At 44.8% G+C, this 22500-nt stretch overlaps 1 protein-coding gene across 2 annotated transcripts in view; it reads right to left on the reverse strand.

Moving 5' to 3' along the window:
• MFSD11 (major facilitator superfamily domain containing 11) overlaps positions 1 to 2327 on the reverse strand; it is a 1014059-nt gene extending 1011732 nt beyond the window's left edge. For both annotated transcript variants that reach the window (XM_069654654.1, XM_069654655.1), the window contains exons 1-2: positions 2165 to 2327; positions 1809 to 1968 (exon numbers count right to left, since the gene is read on the reverse strand). In XM_069654654.1, coding sequence (XP_069510755.1) covers positions 1809 to 1904 — 96 coding nt within the window. In that variant the 5' untranslated portion in view covers positions 1905 to 1968; positions 2165 to 2327. The remainder of the gene's footprint in view (positions 1 to 1808; positions 1969 to 2164) is intronic.
• Between the last annotated feature and the right edge of the window lie 20173 nt (positions 2328 to 22500).

Genomic DNA, 22500 nt, shown 5'->3' on the forward strand with positions numbered 1-22500 from the left:
CGACACAAATCACCACAACTGGATAACCAGACCAAACCCTAACTGTCATCGAAATAAACATGAGCACCAGCAGCTTTAAACGCAACCCAGACAAAACAGAAATCTAGATCATGCCCAACAGCCTGTTGAACCAATACCATATTCAATGGCTTACCGAAATGGGAAATAGACCTGAACCTTCCAAAGTAGTTAGCATCCTTGGAATACTAATGGCCAATTATTGTTTAACACTCGAACCACAAGTCACACAGTAGTCAGTGCTTCCTCCACCTTTGCACAATCAAGCGGATACGACCTCCCCCCTCCCCCCCGCTCCACCAACTTCCCACAGAGAACACTTGCAGTCATCTCCATTGTCATGAATAGACTATGCCAACAGCATCATCTTGAAATGACAAGACTACCACACCAAAGAACTACAGCAAATACATAACAGCAGGAAAAAACTAGTGCTCAGACTCACAGAGAGAACACATCACACCAGCACTGAGAACCCTAACAATGGCTCACAGTCAACACAAAAAAAAATATTCTTTGGAATAGCCATGACCCAGAGACAGAATTAATTTAGGAAAACAATCTCCATCTACAAACCAAACCGAACCGAATATCGAGGTCCAGCAATGACATTCGCCTTCAACCAAAGCAATAGTCAAGTGGAAATGTGGTGGATTAGCATTCTCCTGCATCTCGGCAAAACATATTTCCTTGGGGAGCGAGTTTCGAACAGAAAAGAACACCCAAAACAACCAAATCCCAATGAACCGAAACCAAGCTGCCCCAAAGAAAAAGCCAGAATAATGCAAACCATTCATACAAGGCTATGGACCCAGCCAAAGAAAAATAGCCCTCTCATAGAGGTGCACAGACCACCTTCATCACTAATCCTAAGAAAAACTTCCCAGAATTCTACAAAGTCAACCTCAACAACCAAACAAAACACACATACCTCCACCACAACAGAAACCGAAACCACCCCAAACTGCACACATTGCAGCACCCAACACTATAGAACACTATACACAGCAAACCCTAACGCAGTGACCGGATTTTCCAAACTGAAGCTCCCAATAGACCAACAATGCTGTCGTGCACTCTCCCTCCCACTAAACCTCCTGAGCCCGCCTTCCTTTTCAAATCCACCAGAGCACCTTGATACCATAAAGAGGCAGCTGTGCGCGGTATAAATCGTAATAAAACAACTGTTCATTTAGCATTTACTAGAAATGCCAGAACGCAAACAAAACAAGCACAGACAAAGTCAACCGTTTTTGCTTTTATGAAAGTAAGCGAGAGGCATTTGTCAGATCCAGCCACAATGGTACAGATAAAAACAGTTGACAAATGGTGCGAGTACCTGGTAATACGCTGTCAGTGCTCACCTAATATCGATACACAAATAAAATCAAGCAGTGGAAGCAGACTTGGATAAGGTATTTTTATGAAACTAGGTGCTCGGTTACAGCGGACTGCTTAGAAATAAAAAAAATGGCAGGCCTTATACAACACAAAGGTTGATGCTACTACGTGGCAGTTAGCTCAACGAGAGGGGGGGCAGGATAAAAGAGGCATTTAGCCACAAGCTGGGTGACCCCCCACACATCCCACTTCCCTCCTACCTGCCAGCCAACGTTATAGTTTTAGCGCTAAAAATAAAACGAAGAAGGGCTGAGTGAGCTAGTCACAGTGAACAACTTTAGATATTTGAAATATTTAGACCTTAAGGTTTTACCCTGCCTTATAATTAAATTGTCAGCACCCAGAGAATTAAATCCACACGTTAGAAACAATGTGGGCTGCTAACTCACCGCAATGTTCCCGCAGGTTTGGAACGCAGTGAACATAAACATGAAGGCAAAGCCCAAGATCAGGATATTGAACAGCTTCTTGTTCTCAGGAGACATCTTCGCTTATTACTTGCTGAGCCCACTTGCAAACTTCTTGGACAAAGCAGCCGGGTGTCCCTTCCTGAAAGATAAAAATGAATAGCTGACTCAGATGCTACAATAGCAAAGTAAAATAAATAATTGAAACATCCAAATGCAACTCAGGGTCCCGTAAATGATCCGTCATCTGAATATCTAAGGAAAAGCCCATTTAAAGTAGCACTAGGTACATTAAGGAAAAGTGCAGTTGTGCACAAGCATTGCGAGCGGCAGTTTACCTTTCACATGCAGGAAGTACACATATAAACTGGACGAAAGACACCAAATAAGAATAGGTTACGGCTTAGACAGTCGATCGTTATACTTTCCAGCTCAATTCAACCAGTCAGAGAAAATAAGAATCACCGCCTGTGTAGCCAGGTCAGATGACAGGAAACCCGGGAAACATTGCGCAAGTTATGTATCATGTGACACACGCTTGGCTCTCTCACTCGCTCCCTCTCGCTTGCTGGGAAACGTAGTCCTGTTACAAGTCTACTAACAGTCACCGTTTGCTCAGAAAACACAAACACTCAAGGTTTCCTTTACTGGCAGGTGCCCCTAGATCACGTACGATAGTCCTGGCTTTTAGCCAACAACAAAAAAAAACGATTAGTTTCATTGTCTTTACCAGTCCAGAAACCAGGCCATGCAACCATACATGCAACATTATCCGTTCCTTTCATGATACACTTTAGTCCTGCATTCTATGTCAAGACCGGAGGCTCAGATTATGCTTTCTCTACATCTTTACTGATCAGCAGCAAAGAAACAAATACCAAAGAACATGAGAAAACAAAACCAGTAAAAACTACACCAACCATGTTTTTTCTGAGTTTTTGTAGTCCATTTCTATTGGTCCTCAAACTGACCATGTGATAAGTCTCTAAACCAATAAACAAGTCCTCAATGTATAAAACCTCCTGTTCTCTTTCTATTCCTCCTCTTTCTTTGCTACTGGGCAGCGAGTTAAGTACATTTTCATTCTATCTTTATATGGTGTGAGTGATCATGAGAGAGTGTTTAGATAGTGTTATTATACTATCCTTTTTTAACACACGCACGCACGCACAGATCATATCCACATTAGATCAGTCGGTTCTTGGGAGTTGCAGCCGCGACAGGGCTGGTGCACCGGCAGCCGCAGCTCCACAGACCCGACACAGAGGGCACTACGACACGGAAGAGAGAGCGCGACGGGACCGTGTAGTTCCGGCGCTCTCTCTCACATTTCTACATTCGAATTCAACGGCGAACGTACGAGTGATACGCGCATTGAAGAAACTGATTTCTTTCAGATCGAAAGATCCATTATTATCAGAATCTTCATTCCGCTTCAGCACGCATTGTTCCATCGGAGCGCAGCATCCTGTCAGGAACACGACAGCGCCCCTGCAGGCCATCTCAAGGTACCGCACGATAATACGAGCACAGTCCCATGTAAAACCTGTCAATTGGCATTATATTTACATATAATTACGAACCAGGTGATCTATACAATATATATACATATTTATATATATGTATTAGCTCTCTTTACAGAGGGAATATAAAGAACCAAATCCCTGGTATATATATTATATTCATACATTTGAATCCCCCAGAGTCTGTGAAACATGAGCTCCTCCAGTGATGAGGAGAAGGCTAGTGTTAGCCAAAAGAGGAGCCATACGGAAATGACTGATGTTCTCCATAAAGCCCTGGGGGGCTTCGCTGGGACATGGACCTCAGCAAATAGCGCTGATGGAGGACTGGCTCAGATTCTCGCAGGGCCTGGAGGAAATCAAGGGCCTTAAGGCACCGAAAAAACCTAAAGGGGGCAGAAAAGCAGCCTGCAGGGCGGAAGAAGCCCATACCCCCCGTGCACACCACCGAAGAAGAAAGGTGGTAAAAGGAAGAGGAAAGGAAAAGCGGGGCCTAGCAGGGGACAAGAAGGATCCTCAAGTACCTCAGATGCGGGTGAGGACGACTGGGAGGAGGAACACTCAGAAGAGGAAGAAATACTATCTATATCCTCCTCAGAGGAAGAAGGCCACAAAGCGCCGAAGAAAAGGAGGAGACAGAGGAGGATGGTGCAGAGGACGATGATTTCGATCCGGAAGCACTAATTCATCCCAGATCATCTGAATGGGAGCCGCCCAAAAGAATAGCGGCATATCTAAAGAAATTATTTGGGGACTCCTTTATCAAGGAGCTAACCAAATTTGTGAACTCCTATGCAGCCTTGGATAAGGCACAAGCCTCTCTTAAGAGAGTGTTCGGGAGGCAATTTTTGGACGGACCAGCAGAGGCAGGGGACGCTCGGATGGCCGGTTCCAATACAATCGATCCTATCAGGACAGAGCTCAATGGCGAGAGCAAGAGGAGCGTAGACAACGCCTTTCTTTCCATCAAGGAGTAGAGGAAGAGGCAGAAATTGGTGACAAGGGAAACGTCAGCAGAATAACCCAGGTGAGAATAGCATACCCACATCTAAATACCCCAGAAGTAGGGGGAAGACTGCTTAATTTTTACAAAATTGGTTGAACATATTGGGAGATTCCTGGGTAATACAGACCGCTCAAGGTTTTTATATAGATTTTCTAGAAACGCCACATCAGGGAAAACCACAAAAGGGGCTAGAAATGAACAGGGAAGACAAAGTCTTACTGGAAAGAGAATTGCGAAGGCTGGAAAGCAAAAGAGCTATACGACCCGCATCAGGTCGGGCAGGAGGTTACATAAGCAATATGTTCCTAGTAAAAGGGAAGCACAAGACAAGACCAATCATAAACCTGAGAGGCCTGAACGGATACGTGGTGTACAGACACTTCAAGATGGAAGGGATACACCTGTTAAGAGATACCCTAATTCAGGGAGACTGACTAGCCAGGATAGGTTTGAAAGATGCATACCTGACTATACCCATAGCAGAAGAGCACTGCAGATTTCTGAGATACATCTGGGAGGAAACAACATGGAAATTTCGATGCCTATCCTTCGGCCTGGCATCAGCACCATGGTGTTTCACCAAGATGATGAAACCAGTTGTATCACACCTCAGAGCTCAAGGGATAAGACTTATAATATATCTAGACATGTGTCTGATGTGCCAAGAGAAGGAGACGCTGATAGAGGAAGTACAGATAACAATAGATTTGTTAGAGAGTCTGGGTTTTCTAATAAATTGGGAGAAATCCAGTATAGTACCAGTACAATCAATGGAATTCCTGGGTTTCATAGTGGACTCGATTAAGGGAACGCTCAGTCTACCCATTCACAAGGTGAACAATATCAAAAAACAGCTGAGACACACACTAGCGAAGGGAGAACTGTCGTTGTCTAGCGGCATCAATCCAAGCAATATTCCCAGGACCTCTACATTACAGGGCACTCCAGAGGCTGAAGATCTATCACCTCAGGAGGGGAGCTTCCTACGAGTCAAAGGTGACTATTTCACAAGAGGTGAGGGAAGAGTTGGAATGGTGGCTCATTCATATGGATGCATGGAACGGGAGAGTGATATTTGGTTCATCCCCGGACCTGATCATCGAATCTGACGCCAGCAGATGGGGCTGGGGAGCCCGATGCGGAAACCTGTCGACAGGGGGCAGGTGGTCGGATCAAGAGACGAGCCTCCACATCAACTGCCTGGAGTTGCTAGCAGGGTCCTTTGCAGTGAAATGCTGGACCTAGGAGAGGGCTCAATGCTGCGTTCTGCTAAAAATGGACAATGTCTCGGCAGTGAGATACATTAACAGACTGGGAGGGACAAGTTCCAGGTTAGTAGCAGAACTGGCAAAGGATTTCTGGGAACTCTGTCTGGAGAGAAGAGTCTCAGTGATGGAGGAATATCTGCCGGGCCAGCAGAATGAAGTGGTTGATTGGAACTCCAGATACCTCAGAGACGCCAGCGATTGGAAGCTGGACGAGGTAGTGTTTCAGGAACTGATGTCTCGATGGGGTCCATGCCAATTCGACCTACTTGCATCAAGACTAAACAGGCAACTACCCCGGTGTCGTGATACACAAAAGTGACAATTTGCCAATCAGGGCTTTAGATGACAGCATTAGCCGCTGAAAGCCAATAGTTTATTCAAAGTATGTGCTAAATGCTGAAAGTAACGTTGACAGTAATCTGTTGTAGCACCTCCATTACGCAGTAGTGAGCTACAAGAAATATGCAGGCCTTGTAGGGGTGGCAGGTCACATTATGCATTGTAGATAGACAGGCAGGGCGAAGGCCTCAGTTCTGTAGCTAATAGAGACATTATTGGAGTATTTGGAGCATTATGGCACCTATATAGCGCTTAGATAGCCAATCTTAAGCGCTATGGACACTACACTATGAGTGCAGGCCTGGTATAGCTTGCTTACATGGGGTTAATTCATCTTGGCTTCTGTTAGAATATTCTGCCTTTCTGTAGCTCTGCATGTCTATGTAAACAAATCCTCTTTCTCTGGGAAGGCACTGATAAGACATTTCTGAGCTTTCGCACAGATGGGCTCCAAGCAGGGAGGGGCACAGAAAGGAGCACAGTGGAAATTCACAGAGTTGGGTTTTTCCACAAGCAAGCCTATATTTTGCACAGGGAAAGTTCTGGAACTGTGCGTCATGGTGACTGACAGCACGAGATTACAAAAATGCATGCCCACATGGATCAGGTGGGAGATCGATCCGTGGACTTGGTTCGAGCAAGATCGAGTGTCCGGAACATGATGCTCTGTCGGCACCCTGCAGCACTGTCATCTGAGCGGGGCTGGCAACAGCTAGCTTTGGAGGGCCAGGGTCTCCCAGCGCGGATTGAAGGGGCGTAAGACTGTGTTTCTCTATGTTTCTCTAAGTTCTATGTTTCTCTATATTTTGTATTTCTCTATGTTTTGTGTTTTGTAATCTTCTCTAACTTGAATCCCAAAGTGCTGCTAAATTTTACTGTTTATGCTTTTGTCTAATAAATGGTAAACGTTTTGAAGGTGTCATTTGTCACTAGCATGAGTTCACTGCTCAGCACGATAGAACCTGTATTTTGGGCTGAATTGGGTAATTTTTGCTCTCAAGGGCTGGTCCCGAGGAAGATTTTGCCCATTTCCTGCAGCTCTGAGACGTCAAATAGACAGCACTTTTGTGTCGGCTTGCCGCGGCCGATAGCATGTGTGGTTAAGACTTTCCCCTTCAGTAAATCAGTCGTGGCTGACTTACTGCTTGGGAACGGAGCCAGGGAGCACAAGGCGATAAACAAGCGGGAAATGGCTATGTTTAAAGCGCTCCGATGAATGGTGAAGAAAGATTTATGTTTAATTAGGAAATAATTTTTTTTTTCATGCGGTTTCCCCAGTTAAAGTTGTGATTTGGATTGCAAAGTGAGACGGAGTTCTCACTCTGTTTTGTCATGAGGGCAGAGAAAAGAAATAAAAAAAGTTGCAAGGCTTTGACATGCAAATTGTGAATAGTGACTAAACCTTGTGATTCAGCCCCAGTGTGCTAGCGAGTGGGGGGCTGTAATGTAAGGAGGCGAAGGTTCGCTTTTATAATGTATGCTTTTGAAGTGTTGACATTCCTGAAGATAACGTGGGAATGAGCGGAGTTTAGGAGAAAGAGTAACATCAGTGTTGAAAGCCTAAAGGGTTTGTTTTTGGCAACTGTAAATTCCATGTGCTGGTGGTGCATTCTGTTTAAAGGAACACACTAAAATCGCTACATTGCATTTTAGCTGTGCCATGCTTACAATGGATGAGAGACTCATTTAAAAAAAGAAAGTGAGTAAATGGTATTTGGATTTTCGATTTTTATGTATTGATTTGAAATTGCAGAATCAGTTTGCAATGGTTTGGGGGGAAAAGACAATTTATATTTTCTAAATTGCCCCTAGAGTATTTTTAACTGTTCCCACACTATGCCATGGGATTGTTGCCAATGGCAGAAGTAGTGTTGCTATTAAGGGATGTATGTTTTACACAAGACAAGGACAAGTTGATCATGATATATAGTGATAATGTTGTTGACACATTAACAGCCCACAAGCAATACAGAGTGTGGGTTGCGCTTGCAGAAAACGTGCAGGGAGCTGCACTACACATGACATGTTTTAAATGCACTGAAATAAGTGGTTACATTCTAGCAATGGTACAACAGAATGAAAAATCTGTGTGTGATAAGACAGCACAAAGATTCAGTGGGTTGCGGGCTCTTTTGAAAGATCACACATTGCATTGGAGTGAGTTTGTGAAGCCAAACTACAAAGTCACCAGAAAAAAACATGATTTTACATGGGACATAAGTAGCCTGCCTCTAAACAGGCTAAAAGACACTTTGCAGATTTGCAGAATTACATGGAGTTGAATCTGATGACAAGAAAAAGTGGCTCTTTTGAAAATAAGAGTCTTGCTGTGCAGAGCTTGTGCCTTGAAGATAACTTGCACTGTCTTGGGCGAGGTGCGCGAAAAAAAAAAAAGAAACTGTTGGAGGAAGGCAGGAAAGCAAAATGCTGCGCTCCTGTTCAGTAAAATGGTGTTTACAGAAGCTGGCAGATATGGGAGTTTTTCATAGTTGCTAAAGCAGTGCAGAAAACAGTTAATCTGGGTGAACTGTCTGAAACGAGTGCCTTCGATTGAAGCCGCCCCAGCTTATGAGTTATAGGCAAAGAAACAAGCTTGCCGTGTGTGTATGGCGCTGCCATGTGCACAGGAAAGATAAACAATGACAGTCCTGCATTCCATCCCCTGTGAGAGACACCATCAGAGTGAGCAAAGACAGAGGTGGGGCTGCGAAGCCAGAATGCTGAAACTGAACTGAAGGCAATAATTGCTGTGAGTGAGAAGATGAAAAAGAGCGCAATCTACCTTACACATGCTGATGTATGCATGCTTTCTGACACTGGCATGCAATAACAGAGCTGATCAGAAGCAAAGAATTTGCCCAGTATCAACACTGGAAGAAAAAAGAAATGCTGCATGCAGATGGCAGGCTGGGCGCATTGCGCATCTGAACATTTGGGGAAACTGTGCATCTGTGAATGGGCTAAGAAAAGACAGCTGCCCATTTCAAGAGACATTGCCATGCAAGCTGCATCCCCATGCCCCATGTGATGTGAACTGAAGTAAAGCGCTGTGCACTGGAGAAGAAATCTCTAGGCGCTTTGAGAAGTGAAAATACACAGCTGGCAAAATGCAAGCTACATTGCCAGGGCGGGATTAACTGACAAACACATTATGGCGTTCCAGTGGAAGCAAAACTGACAAAGGTAGCCGTTTTGCAAGAAACAACATACAGAACTGAGTATAACATGAACACTGCACATTAGCCATGATTCAGAAGCCTCACGGCTTAGTGCAAGAATTAATGATTTTTTGAAGCAAATAAGGAAACTGACTTAGACTAGCGCTCTCAAAGGGGTGGCCCAAGTAATCAGCAGACACCCTTTGGGAAAATGACAAGTGGAAAACCAGAGGCTTGAAAGACACTAGCTGTATGGAGAAAAATAAACAAAGCTGCTTGTGCAACTCCAGGCGGTATTGGACTGAAGGACTTTACCTTTGAAAAATGGAGTGGTGCCAGCAGAGCAACCTAAATCAAGATCATGAAACACTGGCAGCATGTTGGCGCCTGGCATTCGTGATCGCTTTGGTGACAAAGAAAAGCATTGATCCATTGAGAAGTGCGACCTGGGTACTTATTATATGGCTTTTGTAAAATCACAGATCAGTCTGAAGTACTGTTGACCAACTATGATCGCATTGCACAAATGAGTTGCCGATTAGGCAGTTACACTCTGTATGGTTGAGTGTAAATAAGCCCCCAGTAGCAGTAGCTACAGTAGCAATGATAAAGTGGGTACTTACCTGATGAGACTTCTGAAGGTGGGGTGGTGTTAAGGGAAGGGGTGGATAACAATGATATTGTACTTTTGATGAAATCCTAACATTTCTGTTTGTATTTTGCCTAGGCAAAAAACCAAGACAGTTGAGTGCCATGATTGAGGTAGATGTGTGCAATTTGCAGGTGACACTGATCAGTCAAGCAGACGCATTCTCAGAGAAAGCGAGTCACTGCGGGGTGATATGTGAACCTTGAACCTGTCCTGCACCGCACTCAATGCTGCTAACGTGCGTGACGCGTGAGGACATTTGTTCTGCAACCTGCGAGAAGTGTCCAACAGAGCAATAACTTTTGCTGAACTGGCACGGTGCAGACTTGGCTAGTTATCAAACATTTGATGCTGCATATTCAAATGATGCAGTTGCTGGAAATAACCTGGTTGATATGTTTTGCTTTTCTTGTTTAAAGGACTGTGGACAAAGCAACCATAATGGGTTGTGGACTGTGACATCATGCACCACAAACAGCTGTGTGACGCAGCACTTGAATACTAACACATTGAAAAATGGTTTTTAAATGCATTTTTTAGATGAATCTGAAAAAGCGAAATGTTTTGCTCTTCCAACTAAATTATTTTAACCAGAGATGCTTTGCTTTAAAAAAAAAATTAAAAAAAAATACTACGTTGCACGTAGGCAGGAAAATGATTTATGAATTGTTGGGGCAGCAGGGTTATGCAAGCAGGAGCGTAATATATTTTGAGATAAAATGAGTGTGCACACCAAAGTTACCTGTGCGTAGGTTAAGGTTCTTAATTTGTAGTAATGCTGCTAAGAGTATATGAGCTCTAATTTGATATGGTAACCTTTGAAACACTGGATACTTTTACAGCCAGCCTTAAGGCGGGTAAATTAAATCATGACTGACTTGATATTTGATTTTATGACATAGTGTATGTCTTGATATTGGGAAAATCTTCCTCGGGACCAGCCCTTGAGAGCAAAAATGACCCAATTCAGCCCAAAATACAGGTTCTATTGTGCCGAGCAGTGAACTCATGCTAGTGACAAATGACACCTTCAAAATGTTTTAGCATTTATTCTAAACAGTGAATTTCAGCAACATCTTGGGATACAAGTTAGAGAAGATTACAAAACACAAAACTTAGAGAAATGCAAAATATAGAGAAACATAGAACTTAGAGAAACATAGAGAAACACAGTCTTACTCCCCTTCAATCAGCACTGGGAGACCCTGGCCCTCATAAGCTAGCTGTAGCCAGCCCCGCTCAGAGGACAGCGCTGCAGGGTGCCGACAGAGCAGCAGGTTCCGGACACTCGATTTTGCTTGAACCAAGTCCACAGATCGATCTCCCACCTGATTCATGTGGGCATGCATTTTTATAATCTCGTGCTGTCAGTCCATGACGCACAGTTCCAGAACTTTCCCTGTGCAAAATATAGGCTTGCTCATGGAAAAACCCAACTCTGTGATTTCTACTGTGCTCCTTTTTCTGTGCCCCTCCCTGCTTGGAGCTCATCTGCGCGAAAGCTCAGGAATGTCTTATCAGTGCCTTCTCAGAGAAAAGAGGATTTGTTTACGAAGCCATGCAGGGCTACAGTTAGAAAGGCAGAATATTCTAAGAGAAGTCGAGATGAATTAACCCTATGTGAGCAAGCTCTAAAAGGCATGCACTCATAGCTTAGTGTTCATAGCGCTTAAGATTGGCTATCTAAGCGCTATATAGGTGCCATAATGTTCCAAACACTCCAATAATGTCTATTAGCTACAGAACTGGGGCCTTCGCCCTGCCTGTCTATCTACAATGCATAATGTGACCTACCACTCCTACTAGGCCTGCATATTCCTTGTAGCTCACTAATGCGTAATGGAAGTGCTACAACAGACTACTGTCAGCATTTTTGGCACATACTTTGATTAAACTATTGGCTTTCAGCGGCTAATGCTGTCATCTAAAGCCCTGATTGGCAAATTTGCAATTTTGTGTATCCCTACACTCCACACCTATTCAAAGTGTGTGCGACAATGCTGGCTAATACCCATCAACATAGTATGTAGTGTAGTGATAAAGACCTTGGGGCTTTGCAAAAGGTTTAAGCAAACTATCTTCTAGCGGTTAGTCAGCGTGGCATGCAAGGTTAGTAAAAACACTACATAAACAAAAATGTACAAAAAGTGAACAGTGACATATACCCTTGCCAAAACCTGGCCTACACAAAAATACCTAAATAATTATTGTATAACTGATTGTCAGTTAAAAAGCAGCATGCAGTTAGAATGTCAAGGCAATCCGGTGTATTCTAATCTACAATGCACTATTGCATTTATGTATGGTTACCAATTCTAAACCTGGCAGCCTTTCACTCTAAGGGCCTACCCTCCCCCTGATCCCAGGGCATTCAAACGTGACTATGGGCTGTGTGATTAGACACTTCCCCCATGTACGTGGAACCCAACTAAAAACCATCTAATTTCATGAGCAAGGTGAACCCATGGGCACCAGGTTATCTAAATAAAAACAATTCTACTAATTTGCATTAAAGCATGGCATGTGTTATTCATGCAATCAAAAGCAAGCGATTTGACCCATATGTTTGCTGGTAACTGTAGCTCTGTGTGCCAGTGGGTTGAGGATGGTCGCCCCCACTCGGAGCGAAAAGCCAACACCTGCTGATTTGTCACGATCCCTCATCATGTGGTCCCCAAGGCACTCCCCCATCCCCCGTCTCGCCCTTCCCTCTCCGGGACTCACGTGGACTCTCACACGCCTTGCGAGCGCACACGCGCCTGGTCCGTAACAGGACGGCTGTCAGGCTACGGCCATTTCTTCATTGGCAATTACCTCGGCGCCTAGGATCGCGAAGGGCTAGCACTGAGCTTCCGCGTCGCGGGACTGTAAGGTCACGTGATGCTCTTGCCCGATCACGTGACCCAGCCGCGCATCACGTGACCAGAAGCGCGAGTACTTAAACCCGGAAACCCAGGTACTCGTTGCTTCTCAGCTGTGCTCTGCATCTTGTTTGGCATTACGTACCTTTTGATCACCTTTGGATCGCTCACGGAATCGACATGGCTTGCTCTACTGGACTCTTCTTGGATCTTCCCCTTTGGATTTGTTTGCACAGTGATATACAGCTCTTGACCACGGACTGTTATTGGACTGCCTCCTGGATCACCCTCTTGCACCTTGGCTCTTTGGACTTCTTGCCTCATAGCTCCACAGCTCCTGCTAACAGGCGAACAACTGAGGACTACTCCTCTTGGGGTACTTCAGTCCACGTGGGTCCCGGACCTCTCCACTAGGTTCACTACCTCTTCCTTGACCCTGATTGGTAAAACCTTTCCGTTTTTCCTAAACACTGTGGTTACTGTTTCTTGCTTGGTACTTAATCCGCATTTTCTTGCAGCAGCGTGGGGTCCCAGAGGTTCGCGGTCCCGGACTTGAACATCTTCGCCTGTGGCCTCAACGGCTGCACAGAGAGTGGCTTCAGGTTCTCTCTGTGCGGCATTTGGGGACGGAGGCCTCTTCTGCCTACACGACACTCAAGTCACAACATGATTTAACAATGTTTGCCATAAAATGCATCGTGTGTATTTAGCAGTCTTGTTGACCTGCCCTATGGCAGAAAACATTTCTTCATAACTAAAGTTTTGCCATCTGAAGTGGTGACCAGTACTTGTAGCAGTGTTGGGCTTATCAATGGGCCCCACTAGGCCAGAAGTTTTATAGCAGATCTGGCATCAGAACCCACAGTGGCTAGCTTATTGTGCACAGTTTCTATGTCAAAATCATTTAAAACTCCTGTTACCACCCGCTGCTCCAGCAATTAATGAATCTAGCTCCCTAGCTACGCGCACTCTGGTGATGGGCCATAGAAATTGACTCCATTTGTAGCAGCTTGGTAGTACTAAGGAAACATTGCCTCGTGATAAATCTATGTCTAAGTGTATCACTGTAATAATAGAGGTGTGCATTACCAGCCTACAATTTAAATGTTGCCTTACTACTGGAAAATCTAACATGTTCACAGTTTCTACCTTGTATGACTTGGAGAATACCCTTCTCCAAGTGGGATGCCTACCATATACAATATTAGTTTTAGCTACAAACACCATACTACCATCCGGCAGTGCCTGTTTCATCGTATCATTGTGTGAAATGCATTTAGTCAAATTATAGTCCATAAAATCTTGGCGAGAACACTTGCTGCAGTTCTTGGCCAGAAAAACAAATCGTTGGATCCATTCACTGAAACATTTGGGCCTAGAATTTCATAAGCACCAGTCATATGAGTCAGTGACAAAAGATGCCCGACAATGTGCCAGGCCAGTATGCTAGCAATTCCATGTGGATATTCATTTGTAGCACTTTTCCAAGGAATTATTCTACATGTCTACAATCAAAAGGTGACTTTTTGCATTAGTGTGCTGGAGACAGCCGTCCCCACAGAAACATGAAACTGGTTGGTTTAACAAAAACCGTGTCACACACTGTGTCATAAAATCAAACATCAAGTCAGTCATGGTTTCATTTACCCGCCTTAAGGCTGGCTGTAAAGGTATCCAGTGTTTCAAAGGTTACCATCTCAAATTAGAGCTCACACACTTGGCAGCATTACTACAAATTAAGAACCTTAACCTACGCACAACTAACTTTGGTGTGCGCACTTATTTTATCTCAAAATATATTACGCTCCTGCTTGCATAATCCTGCTGCCCCAACAATTCATAAATCATGTTCCTGCCTACGTGCAACGTAGTAGTTTTAGAAAAGGCAAAACATCTCTGGTTAAAGAAATTCAGTTGGAAGAGCAAAACATTTCGTTTTTTCAGATTCATCTCAAAAATGCATTTAAAAACCATTTTTCAATGTGTTAGCATTCAAGTGCTGTGTCACACAGCTGTTTGTGGTGCATGATGTCACAGTCCACAAGCCATTGTCCACAGTCCTTTAAACAAGAAAGGCAAAACATATCAACCAGGTTATTTCCAGCAACTGAATCATTTGAGTGTGCAGCATCAAATGTTTGATAACTAGCCAAGTCTGCACCGTGCCAGTTCAGCAAAAGTTATTACTCTGTTGGACACTTCTTGCAGGTTGCAGAACAAATGTCCTCATACGTCATGCATGTTAGCAGCATTGAGTGCGGTGCAGGACAGGTTCAAAGTTCACATATCATCTCGCAGTGACTCGCTTTCTCTGAGAATGCATCTGCTTGACTGATCAGTGTCACCCGCACATTGCACACATCTACCCCAATCATGGCACGCAACTGTCTTGGTTTTTTGCCTAGGCGAAATACAAACAGAAATGTTAGGATTTCAGCAAAAGTACAATGTCATTGTTCTTCACGTTAGGATGTCATCAAAACTACAATATCAGCGTTATCCACCCCTTCCCTTAACACCACCCTCACCTTCAGAAGTCTCATCAGGTAACTACACACTTTATCATTGCTACCACAATTATTTGTCAGCCTTCTGCATGTTACTGGGGGCTTATTTACACTCAACCATACGGGGTGTAATTGCCTAGTCACAAACTCACTTGTGCAATGCGATCATAGTTGGTCAATGGTACTTCAGACTGATCTGTGATTTTACAAAAGCCATATAATAAGTACCCAGGTCGCACTTCTCAATGGATTAATGCTCTTCTTTTGTCACCAGCGCGATCATGAATGCCAGGCGCCAACTTGCTTCCAGTGTTTCATGATCTTGATTTAGGTTGCCCTGCTGGCATCACTCCATTTTCAAAGGTAAAGTCCTTCAGTCCAATACCGCCTGCAGTTGCACAAGCAGCTTTGTTTATTTTTCTCCATACAGCTAGTGTCTTTCAAGCCTCTGGTTTTCCACTTGTCATTTTCCCAAAGGGTGTCTGCTGATTTCTTGGGCCACCCCTTTGAGCGCGATAGTCTAAGTCAGTTTCTTTTGTTGCTGCAACAAATCATTCATTCTTGCACTAAGCCGTAAGGCTTCTGGATCATGGCTAATGTGCAGTGTTCATGTTATACTCCAAAGCCCCGCTCTGCATGTTGTTTCTTGCAAAATGGCTACCTTTGTCAGTATTTTCACTTCTTAAAGCGCCTAGAGGTTTCTTCTCCAGTGCACAGCGCTTTACTTCACTTCACATCACATGGGGCATGGGGATGCAGCTTGCCCGGCAATGTCTCTTCACTTCACATCACATGGTGCATGGGGATGCAGCTTGCACGGCAATGTCTCTTGAAATGGGCAGCTGTCTTTTCTTAGCCCATTCACAGATGCACAGGTTCCCCAAATGTTCAGATGCGATGCGCCCATTCTGCATGCAGCATTTATTTTCCTTCCAGTGTTGATACTGGGCAAATTCTTTACTTCTGATCAGCTCTGTTATTGCATGCCAGTGTCAGAAAGCATGCGTACATCAGCATGTGTAAAGTAGATTGCGCTCTTTTTCATTTTCTCACTCACGACAATTATTGCCTTCAGTCCAGTTTCAGCATTCTGTCTTTGCACCCCCCTCCTCAGTCTTTGCTCACACTGACGGTGTCTCTCACAGGGGATGGAATGCAGGAATGTCATTGTTTATCTTTCCTGTGCACATGGCAGCGCCATAAGCACGCAGCAAGCTTATCTCTTTGCCTATAACTCTTAAACTGGGGCGGCTTCAATGGAAGGCACTCGTTTCAGACAGTTCATCCAGATTAACTGTTTCCTGCTCTGCTTCAGCAACTCAGAAAAGCTCCCATATCTGCCAGCTTCTTTAAACACCATTTTACTGAACAGGAGCGCGGCATTCTGCTTTCCTGCCTTCCTCCAACAGTTTATTTTTTTCTTTCGCGCACCTCGCCCAAGACAGTGCAAGTTATCTTCAAGGCACAAGCTCTGCACAGCAAGACTCTTATTTTCAAAAGAGGCACTTTTTCTTGTCATCAGATTCAACTCCATGTAGTTTTGCAAAATGTCTTTTTAGCCTGTTTTAAACTGATCAATGTCCCACGTAAAGGCATACATTTTTCTTTTTCCTCGTAACCTTGTAGTTTGGCTTCACAAACTCACTCCAATGCAATGTGCGATCTTTCAAAAGAACCCGCAACCCACTAAATCTTTGTGCTGTCTTATCACACACAGATTTTTCATTCTGTTGTACCATTGCCAAATTAAAACCAATTATTTCAGTGCATTTAAAACATGCCATGTGTAGTGCAGCTCCCTGCACATTTTCCTGCAAGAACAACCCACACTCTATATTGCTTGTGGGCTGTTAATGTGTCAACAACATTTTTCACCATATATCACAGTTAACAGGTCACTATTTCCAAAACATACATCAACTATAACGCAACGGTACTTTAATCCATGGCATAGCGTGGGAACAGTCAAAAATACTCCAGGGGCAATTTAGGGGCAATTTAGAAAAATATAAATTGTCTTTTCCCCCCAAACCATTGCAAACTGATTCTGCAATTTCAAATCAATACACAAAAATCGAAAATCCAAATGCCATTCACTCACTTTCTTTTTTTTAAGTGAGTCTCTCACCCATTGTAAGCATGGCACAGCTAAAATGCAATGTAGCCATTTTAGTGTGTTGCCTTAAACAGAATGCACCACCAGCATATGGAATTTACATTTGCCAAAAAACAAACCCTTTAGGCTCTCAACACAGATGTTACTCTTTCTCCTAAACTCCGCTCATTCCCCACGTTATCTTCGCCTCCTTACATTACAGCCCCCCACTCGCTAGCACACGGGGGCTGAATCACAATGGTTAGATCTATTCACAATTTGCATGTCAAATCCTCGCAACTATTTTCCTGCCCTCATGACAGAATAGAGTTGAGAACTCCGTCTCACTTTGCATTTCAAATTACAACTTTAAACTGGGGAAACCGCATGATAAAATTCTTTCCTAAGTGAACATAAATCTTTCTTGACCATTCCTCGGAGCGCTTTAAACAAAGCCATTTCCCGCTTGTTTATCGCCTTGTGCTGCCTGGCTTCGTTCCCAAGCAATAAGTCAGCCACGACTGATTTACTGAAGGGGAAAGTCTTAACCACACAAGCTATCGGCCACGGCAAGCCGACACCAACATGCTGTCTTCTTGAAGTCTCAGAGGTGCAGTGAGACCACCAAGGAAATGCGACAGCCTGCTCATCACTGTGCACTGTGTTCTCTCACACAATTTGTCATTTCACAGCAAGGCACTGCTCTGCACAAATCCCCAAGCTGCCACCAAATGTCTTGATATTGGGAAAATCTTCCTCGGGACCAGCCCTTGAGAGCAAAAATTACCCAATTCAGCCCAAAATACAGGTTCTATTGTGCCGAGCAGTGAACTCATGCTAGTGACAAATGACACCTTCAAAATGTTTTAGCATTTATTATAAACAGTGAATTTCAGCAACATCTTGGGATTCAAGTTAGAGAAGATTAAAAAACACAAAACCTAGAGAAATGCAAAATATAGAGAAACATAGAACTTAGAGAAACATAGAGAAACACAGTCTTACGCCCCTTCAATCAGCACTGGGAGACCCTGACCCGCATAAGCTAGCTGTAGCCAGCCCCGCTCAGAGGACAGCGCTGCAGGGTGCCGACAGAGCAGCAGGTTCCGGACACTCGATTTTGCTCGAACCAAGTCCACAGATCGATCTCCCACCTGAGTCATGTGGGCATGCATTTTTATAATCTTGTGCTGTCAGTCCATGACGCACAGTTCCAGAACTTTCCCTGTGCAAAATATAGGCTTGCTCATGGAAAAACCCAACTCTGTGAATTTCCACTGTGCTCCTTTTTCTGTGCCCCTCCCTGCTTGGAGCCCATCTGCGCGAAAGCTCAGGAATATCTTATCTGTGCCTTCTCAGAGAAAAGAGAATTTGTTTACGAAGCCATGCAGGGCTACAGTTAGAAAGTGAAAGCAAGCGTCCCCAAACAGCACGATCCTCCCCGCAATGAGAGACAATGAAGGACTCTCCCAAAATGGGAATAAGGCCAAGACAGAGTGCGGGTGAGCGTAAATGGGAGTTTATGAATCAGAATAGGGCATGCAAAGAACTCTGCAAAACTCCGAGAGCGCTCTGTCTGACAATAGCAAAGACAGGCGTATATATTTACAAAAAACGTCATAAGAACCTACACACTATAGGGGGCACAAGTTCAAGGGGATTGGGTGGCGACAACTAACTATAGGTGCTGCTGCGATGTGGTTGGCTTTGGCTGGAAGACGTCACTGGTCAGCCTCGTGGGTTGGGCTGGGCCCAGCAGGGTGGCAGAGTTCATCCGGGCGGTGTTGGTGTGCCATCGCGGCCAGTGTCAGAGATGAATGTCTTTTCCTGACTTATTTGCCCTAGGCCATGCACACCGCAGTCATTCAACCATTTCAATAATATCTTCTTTAGTAAATCTTCCAATAGGTTATACTACAGGTTAATGCAACACAGGAGGAATGCACCTTGTGAGGGGACTGGAGGTAATACGTCAGGGCATGGTTACCAGTGTCCTGTTGACCGGGGCCATAGGTCGAGGGGCTAAGCTTCAGGGCCTGGGACGGGCGGTACATGTCTTTCTGCCTTGTTAGAAGTTGTTATGGATGTTCCGCTGTGTGTTGTCAAAGTGTTGGGTGTCCTGATTGCACAGGGCCATAAGTCTGAGATGGTCCGGTGGGTTGCGAGGTTTACGAGGGGGCGCGTGTGTTCAGGCAGAGGTTTACTGCTGTGCTGTAAATAATGCAGGTGGCGGGTGGCGGCCTTGGGTGCTACCGAGGGGGTTACAAGTCTTTGAAGCGGCTCCAGTCTGGTTGGGGGAGGTAAAGCAGCGCGGCGCGGTCTCTGCTCTCATGCCTTGGCAGCCTTCGCAGGGTGGGAGGGGGAATGGCCTTGCACGTATTTCACAAAGGTATCTCCCTCGTGTGTTGCCGATTTAGGTAAAAACATCACAAACATTTGAACACTCTATAATACTTATTGTAAGCAATACAAAACATGCATTTAAGCTTTGCTGGATGTGTCTCGATTATACCCAGTCTGAGCACCTTATTCATACATTATGTTTTAATAAGTACAGTATTTAGTTATATGCATATATATATATTTGCAATAAGTGAGGTAGAATTAGGATTGGTGGAGAACATAGAAAGTAACCCGCCACTATTCGTGACGGTGGTGGCACATATGGGGCCTGGACATGCACACATGACATGCGCCTTCTCGTGCATCCTTCACATGGGCCCTCGGAATGGTTACATTCGTCTTTCTTGTGTCCTCTAGCAGCATTAGTTCAGTTATGGCGCGAGCCCATGGGGTGTAAGTTTCCCAGTGATACACGTAACAAATAGATTCCTGGTGCGTTCCTTTATCATTAGCACCCAACTGAAATGGTGTGGGCTCGCTATTGCTTATATCATGGAAGCATGCTTTCTTATATTTTATACATTTTACAGGCTTTTGTAATATAAGGCATTTTGTGGAAGAAAGCATACTTTGCGAGTGGTCTTAACATTAATATATAAAGACTGTCTGCCACCTGATGTCTATTTTACTGTTCTTTTCATTGCCCAGGCCTGCTGGCCGGGTCATGCTGGGAGCGATGATACACTGCGGGAGGTGAACTGTTACAATGTTAGTGTATTACGCTAGCTCATGTCCGTCTTGTTCGTGGGAACGTGCTCGCAGCGGATCTGCCAGGGTGCTGCGGCAACAAGGATGACTGAAACCCTCCAAGGGTGGGGGCCGCACTACAGTGCGCTGAGCTCACACCATCTTTACGAGACAAAATGGTTTCTGGGCCTAGCTAAATTTTAATACATGTGGGCAATTAATACGTGCGGGCAATGTCTCCAGTGGGTAAACCCTCCACCACCTGGGCCCGGGTGGCATGAGGGGACGCCCAAGAGAACCATAGACCTCACCTGGGGAGAAAGCGCAGGCGAGGGGGGTCTTCTGGACCAGTCCTCCCCTACATTTCCCCCCTTTCGTTACTAAAGTAACGAATTCTTTAAATCTTCTATCCCCCTACATTCTGCCTCGTCCATCACCGCCTCATCCCATGCAGGAGTCCCTTTGATGGGCATCCATGCTCTGCACACCCCCCTTAAGCTCTCACCTCTCCTGGCATATTCATCTGGGGTACACGTTAGATATATACATCCACCATCTCCTTCCAAATCTACCCAAACTTCCTCGTACCATTATAGTATACGGGGCTCTTTGATGGTGGTGTGCCACAACTTATCTACAATATCCTTATCGTGGTACATAGGCACCAGTTGGTACCTGGGTGTGTTATCTATCCCTGTTTGTACTTGTGCTTCTTGCATCGTTTTTATTGTACCATGTGAGTTGCCCATTGTCACCATCATCATTGCACCATTTGGTACTGCGTTAGCACAAACTCGAAGACCCACCTGGCACAGGCAAAAAAGTAAAAGGAGGAACACAACAGCTGGTATCAAAAATTTCACAGTCGTTCCAAGCCATGAGGGAACCCAGGAGAAGATGTTGTCGAACCATGTACTCTCTTCTGCTCCACCTTCCATTTTCATTTTTTCTCCCTGGTTGTGGACTGCTTCGATCACATGGGACAGGGAGCCATTCTCTGCGTCTTCAGAAGGTACGAAAGTGCAGCAGGCACTTCCTATTTTTTGGCAAACACCGCCGTCCATCGCCGTCAACAGGTCCAGGACATACCTGTTTTGCATGGTCATTAGTCGTAAAGCTCTTAGTTCCACCTTTATTATATTGAATCCTTCTTCAGTGTCGTTTGCCAGCTGAATCAATTCCCAGCGGGTTATCTGGAGCCATTTTGCGTTTGCCCTTGCTTGGACACTTGAGACGAGCGAGGCAAAAAATGTTTCTGCTGAGCTGAATAATCGATATTTGTCTGGGATCTGAGCCAATAGTTCTGATGATGCCTTTGATATGTAATTTGATGCTCGTCTGTTACGGGTCAGCACTTCTCCCTTGTTTCCGGAAGACAGGACAAATATTTGTGACTCGGCAGTTGGTTGAGCCACACTCTGTTGCACGTATTCCTGTGTCCTTTTGCTCCCATCGATGTGGCTTTCTGGTATCACCATTAGGGCTGAGTGCAGAGTGGCCATTGAGCAACTGCCACTCCATGACTGGGGGAGGTGTAGGTATGCCTGGTTGCCGCATACCCAGTACGTATCCATCAGGGCCGCTGTTCCTTTTCTCAGATCTGGGATGGTGAGGGTCTTGTTACAGTTCTTGTTTGTTCCCATGGGGGTTCTCCCTTCTCCTTTAAAACACAGTCCATAGTCCATCTCGCTCTGCAGTTTGAACGGTTTTTCGATGGCAGTTACCCATGTTAGTTTTGAAATGTGTTCTCTCCATACTGGCGTACATGTTTCTTCTATCCACTGCAATTTCTCCGGTGCCACACCTCTCAGCGCTTCCGCTTTGCACAGTACTTCTTCATCCTTCCGCTTGTTGTCAGAAAAAAGTGTCCCTTCTATTACAAAAAATGGTTCTTTCAAACATACTACCCCTGCCGTTTTTGGGTAACACGTTTTCTCGTTCTGCAGCATTTGAAAAGTCACTTTGTGTGCCTGGAAGGTGTTCTTAATCCTGCACAACGTGAGATGAAGGAGACACTGGGCATCTACAATTGGCAACTCTTTGGGTAATAATACTTTGGGTGTACCTGATGCGTGAGGGATGAGGGAACAGACATAACAGCTCTCGTTTGTTGTCTGTTTAGCTGTGGCACTCATGTCTGCATACCACTTATTTGTTTGATGGGGGTGTCGTGGGTCT

The sequence above is a fragment of the Ambystoma mexicanum genome, chromosome 3q, assembly GCF_040938575.1.
Source record: "Ambystoma mexicanum isolate Mex_15411 chromosome 3q, UKY_AmexF1_1, whole genome shotgun sequence".
In the NCBI taxonomy this organism is placed as follows: domain Eukaryota; kingdom Metazoa; phylum Chordata; class Amphibia; order Caudata; family Ambystomatidae; genus Ambystoma; species Ambystoma mexicanum.